The sequence below is a fragment of the Charadrius vociferus genome, unplaced genomic scaffold, assembly GCF_000708025.1.
Source record: "Charadrius vociferus isolate BGI_N301 unplaced genomic scaffold, ASM70802v2 scaffold430, whole genome shotgun sequence".
In the NCBI taxonomy this organism is placed as follows: Eukaryota; Metazoa; Chordata; class Aves; order Charadriiformes; family Charadriidae; genus Charadrius; species Charadrius vociferus.
The window spans coordinates 1,232,804-1,239,329 of NW_009646541.1; the positions used below are offsets into that span (position 1 = coordinate 1,232,804).

The 6,526-nt window shown below is 47.5% G+C and overlaps 1 protein-coding gene across 1 annotated transcript in view; it reads right to left on the reverse strand.

Moving 5' to 3' along the window:
• Window positions 1–1,349: 1,349 nt before the first annotated feature.
• Window positions 1,350–6,526, reverse strand: part of LOC104287429 (cytochrome P450 2K4-like) — a 10,642-nt gene continuing 5,465 nt past the window's right edge. Inside the window, exons 5-12 of the mRNA XM_009886141.1 lie at window positions 6,113–6,275; window positions 5,767–5,916; window positions 5,329–5,489; window positions 3,992–4,165; window positions 3,317–3,458; window positions 2,571–2,758; window positions 1,930–2,071; window positions 1,350–1,537 (exon numbers count right to left, since the gene is read on the reverse strand). Coding sequence (XP_009884443.1) covers window positions 1,350–1,537; window positions 1,930–2,071; window positions 2,571–2,758; window positions 3,317–3,458; window positions 3,992–4,165; window positions 5,329–5,489; window positions 5,767–5,916; window positions 6,113–6,275 — 1,308 coding nt within the window. The remainder of the gene's footprint in view (window positions 1,538–1,929; window positions 2,072–2,570; window positions 2,759–3,316; window positions 3,459–3,991; window positions 4,166–5,328; window positions 5,490–5,766; window positions 5,917–6,112; window positions 6,276–6,526) is intronic.

The window sequence follows — 6,526 nt, forward strand, 5'->3', positions numbered from 1 at the left end:
CAGAGCATCCGTGGGAGCCCGTGGCAGTGGGCACTGCTCAGCTCGGCGGGTCGGTGCGTTACTCTGCCGGGAGACCTCGCCGCTTGTCCCTCACCCAAGGAGAGGAAGACAGCTTGAAATGCCAGGGGCTGTGTGTCTGGTGTGGAGCTGAAGAGAGACAGCAACAATTTCTAAAGAGTTTAAGCCCCATTTTCAGTTGCATGGAAAATAGCGTCCCTGTTCATCCCAACACACCTGATACGTGAGACTGAAGTTTGAATTTGGAGCCTGGGGATGATGGCTCACCTGCAGTCAATGGGGAGAGGGAGCAAGTTAGACCTTATGGCAGTTGAACCATGCACTGAAAGAGCCTCTGTCTCTCTGTGGCGGGTAGAGAGGATCTAGAGAGCAGCTACAGCTCCTGAGGTGGAAGGGGAGAAGAGGGCTGAGCCCCTTTGGGCTCTCCGATGGGAGCGCGGTAGCCCTGCTGCCCAGCCCCAGGCCGCATCGCCCTCACGCTGCCTCAGGCTTGTGTCCAGCTTTAGCCACGCTGGTTCAGAAACTCTTCACTTTCTGGGGCCGGTCATTTTCTGCCAGTTTAGGGATCTAAGATGGCCCAGTAAGGGATGGGACAAGTGCCAGAGCCAGCATGTAGGCAGGAGAGGTGAGGGAGGGGTAGAACTGCCTGCCTTGGCAGAAGCAGAAAGCTGCTAGACTGGCCCCATCAGAAATAGGCTCTTCAGCATAAAGTGCGTAGTGTGAGTTGGAATGAACCCACTTCCCAAACCCCTTAGATGTTTTCTGATAACTGTCCCATGCCTGGCTCTTGGCGTCAGCCCATGTTACACCCTCGTGTCTGGGACTCGGTAATAAAGATAAGGCAGGTTGTGTCGTACAATGGAAGCTCAGTCTGAGGCTCAGCTGAACATTCGTCCTGGGGAGATTTCTAGATCCATTAAGTGTCTGTTGTCTCCAGCTGGGCCATCAAAATAATCAGTGCTGCTATAGAGCTTGGACTTAAGGCTGAGAAATTCCCTGTGGGGACTCTCAGGGGAGAGCCTCTGATGGGTCACATCTGTAGAGGAGGCTCAGAGCCATTTCATTCTTTCAAACAGCCCTGAAAACTGCATCTCTGATGTGCTGTTCCAGGAATGAATCACACTGTTTCTGAGAGCAGTACTCAGGGGTGTCTGAAGGGTTTGCATTCTATAGACACCGCAAGAGCCGTTGGAAAGAATGGCGTGAATGAGAGAAAAATAGCAGCGCCCGCTGTCTTCCTTCCCCGAAAACTCAGGTACAGACAGCTTTTTTCCCCTGTAACTAGACTTTCAAGCTTGAAGTGAACACTACTCTAACTCCATGGCGTTTGATCATTCACAGGGCACAGCACAAACCAGGTGAGGCATGGGGTTCAAGGTAAAGCCCACATCAGCAGTGAGGTCTAGGTCTGACTTATCCACTCCTGGAGGGGGTTGGAAAACAAATTTGCGGAGCAAGCCTGCAAAGAAGAGGAACAGCTCCATTTTGGCCAGTCCTTCTCCAACGCAAGCCCTTCGTCCTGAAAACAACCAGGAGAGAAGTAAACAATCAGCACCGTAGCTGTTAGTGTTGATGTCTGAGACCTAAACTGGATGTACAGCCCGTAAGAGCAGGCTGCTGAGGTAGGAAATGTTTCCTTCCGTCTCTCTGTATATTAGAGGTGCTGCTGACTTGGTCTCAAACCACACAGAAGTCGGCAGGTATGCGAGACCATTTAGTGACGATGGGTAAATCAGTGTCTCCCAGATCTTCCAAGGAGGAGGTGTTTAGCTAGAGCAATGGTGGACAGGATAAATGACCAGAAATCCCTTATCCTACGTTCTGTGTCCCTGACTTCCATACTTTCCTGGAATCAGTGGGAACTTGTGCCATCAGCCTAACCCCAGGTGGTGCACCCATTACCCCTCTCACCTATGGAGAATGGAATAAATGCCTCTCTCCTAATGAAGTTCCCATTGGCATCCAGGAAGTGGGAAGGGTTGAACTGTTCCGGGGTTTTCCAGTGTAACTCGTCATTCAGAGCGGAGGTCAGGAGGGGAATAATCTCTGTACCCTGAAAGGAATCAAAGAAATTCACAGCTGCTGTTCAGAACAGATCGCTTTCCTAGTTGAGCCCAGGCTGCTTTCTTTTTTCTAATGCAAAGAGGCAAATAAGACTGAGCCGTGGCAAACTGAACTGGGGGATGGTTCCCTGCCCCACTGTGGCTCTGCCCGTTATCAGTAGCTGCTGCTCTCCTTCTGGACCACAAAATGTTCCCTTCTTACAGAATCGGATCTTTCAAGAAAGACGCTGAAGTAGAGGTTCCCCATTTGGCATAAGAGATTCAAACCAGTGTGATTGAGTTAAGCTCTCTGGTTATTCTGGATTCAAACAGCTGTAACTGAGCAGTCCAGTGCATGTTTACAACAGCTACCCTGGATCCAAGGCAAAGCATCGCATCACAGATTAAACCACCCATCACAGTGTCTTTAGATTTTTATATTTTTCTTGTCTGCTTGAAATTAAACTGTAAGGAATGTGTGCAGTGTAAGCTGCTAACCTCAAAACTCACCTTGGGAATCACGTAGCCTTGGAAATTCACGTCGGTAGGAGTCGATCGTGATACACCCATTGGGACAATATTGGCAAACCTTTGTATTTCATGTATCACTGCATCTGTATAAGGCATTTTTTTCCGGTCCTCCAATTTAGGCAGCTTTCCTGGTTCAATGACGTGGTTCATTTCTTCCTGAATCTTTCCTTGGGGGGAGGAAAGGATTAAGAAGCTGATAACCCCCTTATCTTGCAACTGAAATGGCCTCCACTTTGGCCAACAGGAAGAAAAGGGAAAACGTGGAGGGGTATGTGGGAAGAGCAGAAGTGGGTAAGTCGGGGCATGGCGTGGTTCTTTCAGGTTTGTTCTTGAGCCCAGGGAGCTTGAATGGAGTCGCTACAGTACACCCCATGCCTGATTCTGATCACACACCTTAGTTACCCCATAGCCTTCAACAGGAACCAGATCAGAATCAGCTCCTGAGGAGACCTTTAGTGACGTAAGCCCATAGCCTGCAGGAGAATAACGACGGGGGAGCTTTACTGTAACTGTAGCCTGGCCCTTAGCCTCTCCCACTTGGCTGGGCTGGTTTATTGCAATCCAGCTGAATAAAATTCCTTTGTAAAGTCAACGGTTGGTTGTTATCTCTCTCAGAGTACTCAGAATAATTACTCTAGACAACGCTGAATGAGTTCCACTCCCTTCCACAACCAAAGCCTTAAGCATGCAATAGTATACCATACAAGAAAACTTCTCAGCCTTACTCTGAATTTCTGGGTATTTCATCATCAGAAGAAGACCCCAACGCACAGTCGTAGAAGTAGTCTCAGTCCCAGCGGCAAAGAGGTCCAGAGTTGAAAACAACAGGCTTTTGTTGTTGAACATAGTGTGGGGTTTCTTTGACTCCTTCAAAACATACAGGTAATGGCCATAAGTTCTACAGCAAGCGATACCAGTACGTGACCGCGTTGCTACCATTTTAACCTGCATTTTAGCTTTTTGTGACTTTATATGCTCCGGGAAACTAAATGTGTACTATTTTAGCATTAGGGCCCATGCTGTATGGAATTTGTCTGGTCCCAAGGGTATGCGCAGTCCCCACATCCAGACATTAGGTTAGTTGGAATTTAGTTTGTGCAATTAAGTTTATCACTGTACCATTTTTGCAGGAAGGTTTGGGATGATCTTCTCCCTATGTGTGCTGAGTGGTAACTTCTTTCACCCACATGGGACACCTTGACAACTAGATCCCTTTAACCGGCAGTTTCAGTGGAGCTACGGGGGGAGTACAGCACAGCTCACTGGGAGTATGAGCTTTGATATATTCTGCTCACTGCAGTTCTTCTGTTTCCATTCACTCCCCATCCCTGACTGATGGTCAGCCATAATAATAGTCAGAGCTAAGAGAATAAAAAGACTCTGAGACAGCTTTAAAGTACCTGTTGTTGCTTCATCAGAAAGGCATCAACGAAGCCTGTTAAGTTATTTTCATTAAACTCTTCTTTGTGTTCCTGGAAGAGCTTCTGGAGAAAAGCGTTCAGTTCACTGACATTTTGTAGCACAGTCTTGGAAGCTCCAGAGAGAAATCCAAGGGATGGGTAGAAATTGTATAGCTGTGGAGCAAGAGAAGTCTTACTGTAAATTGGTGTTTTGAACACATACTGGTATCTCAAGTCACACTGCTGGTCCCTTGTCCCACACATTTCAGGCTGTAATTCCCCCACATTCGCTTGTACAGCCCAAGCAGCTATGAATTGCTGCAGAAATAGTGTTCTCTCCGTTACACCTCTGCACGAGTCCTTCCCATGACCTTTGGGAGACTCATCAGCTCAATCCTCTTTCAGGGCTTCCAGCTGTGTAGGTGGTCTCAGAAGTGAAAGGTGGGGATGTGAGCACTGTACTTGCTCCAGGGAAAGCCCTCAGGTGTGTCACATCCTACAGCAGGAGAAGGGACTTGAACTGGCCACCTCCACAGACAGACAATGTTGCTGTGCCAACGTGGTGCTTTCCAAGCCAGTTAGCTGAGGCACAGCACCGCGGTAACCCAGCTGCACCGCTCCCGCGAGCCGGACTGAGCACAGCATTGCAGTATGTCATACGGACATATGTGCTGCCGGGAGAAAGGAGGGGTCTCACCCCCATCATCCCATGAGAGGTGCGCACATCTTCAAGGAGACGACTAGCTGCCCGGCCAGACAATTAACCAAACACCCGACGTTAGCTGTTAGCTGGTGCCTCGTCCTTGAGAGCGTCTGTATAACTCTGACCAGTGCTCGGGTGGAAGATGACTCCACGGGCGTTCAAAGCAGAAGCTTTGTGTCAGGAAGGAACGGGCTTATATCAGCTGTTCATTTGCTAAGGTTGAGTTTCCGTGGCCAAAATAAAAGAAAAAGGAGTTTGTCAAACCTGGTTCTAGGGGAGGCAGAACTAAGACAGTTACTGAAGGTGTAATACAAGGAGGCAGATTTGAGATGGCATTTCAAGGCTGATCTCTGATATGAGACGAATTGTGCTTCTGCTCTTCAAAGATGGTCAAATAGTTCCTTTTGTGAAGACTTTGGTTTTTTTTCTTTTACTAATAAAGCTTCACAGACTGAGCGCAGGGGCCTGGGAATCTGTGCATTGAGGATACAGAACCACAGATGTGTTCCGTACAGACTGGCTGATAATGTTCTTGTTCTCAAGAAGCAAGATGTGGGAGGCCAGGAGGACAAATACAGGCAACTGGCTATCTCCCAGAAAAACTAAAAGCTAAAACATAAAATCGAGGTCTTACCAGCACCATAGGGGAGCCCAACAGCTTAGTATTTTCATTGATCAGCTTCAGCAAAGTTAGAAATACAGGATCATCGTATTCAAACCTCTCTCCAAACAATATAGAGCAGATGACATTGGATACAGCATTGTTGAGTATCATCTTCGTATCAAACGGTTTCCCTGTATTTCAAGCAATGAAAACAAATGGCAATGTGATTATGCTCGCTTCAGTCTGGTTTCCTATGGAAATGTAGTCCTGAGCTCCCAAAGAAAACAAAATCATTCACCACCCCGAATGCATAGCAGGGAACTCGGTTTCGATGTCCTAAGGCCTTGGTTTGATAACCGACTTCAGCGTATGCTGAACTTTAACCATTTGCTCAGAGTTAAACTTTCATTAATTTTATTGTCCTGCTAGATGTGTTTTCTGTCTCTGGATGAAAGTCTTGACACTCACCATGGTAGGATTCAAAATATTTGATAAGGGAATTTACTTCCTCCAGGATTCGGATCTCAATGGTTCTCTTTCCCATTCCGAAGTCTCGCAGTGTGGACAAGGTGAATCTTCTCATAGTTTTCCATAGCTCTCCATGGCTGAATGCTATGCCTACAATAAAGGTGTGACACCCTTACGTTACCTGTGGTTAATGAATGTTTGTAAGACCTTTCACACCGGTGCCAAAGCTGCTTGATGCACAGTTATATAAACAAAAAACGACCTCTAAGGGGATGGTACTCTCTGCTGTAAGAATATCATGAACATAGACAAGCTACAAAAACTAACCAACCAAAAGGCCGCTTACCGTTTCCTTGTGTCATTTTCCTAAATATGGGTATTTCTGCCCTCTCTCCAAATTCTTCAGCATGATTTAAAAGGGCATCCTTGATGGTTTCGTATCCAGCCAGTACCACAGCTCTCCTGGGTCCGAAATGCACAGTGAAGACGTTGCCATATATCTTGGACAGCTGTCAGGGTGAATAAATACGTTCATTCAAAACCCCATCTGGACCCTAACGCTAACGCTAGCCACCCTAGCTGGTTTCGAGCCCGAAAGGAGCCTCCCAGCCCTGCCTGAAGTCTCCAGGTGCTGCTGTAACGCAACTAATGAGCAACGGCTATCACTTGCCAGCATCTCTGCTTGCGCCCTGTTTGCACAACAAGGTGTCTGCTATCGCTGCTCCTATCGGAGAAGTCAATAAAATGCCATCGCATTCCT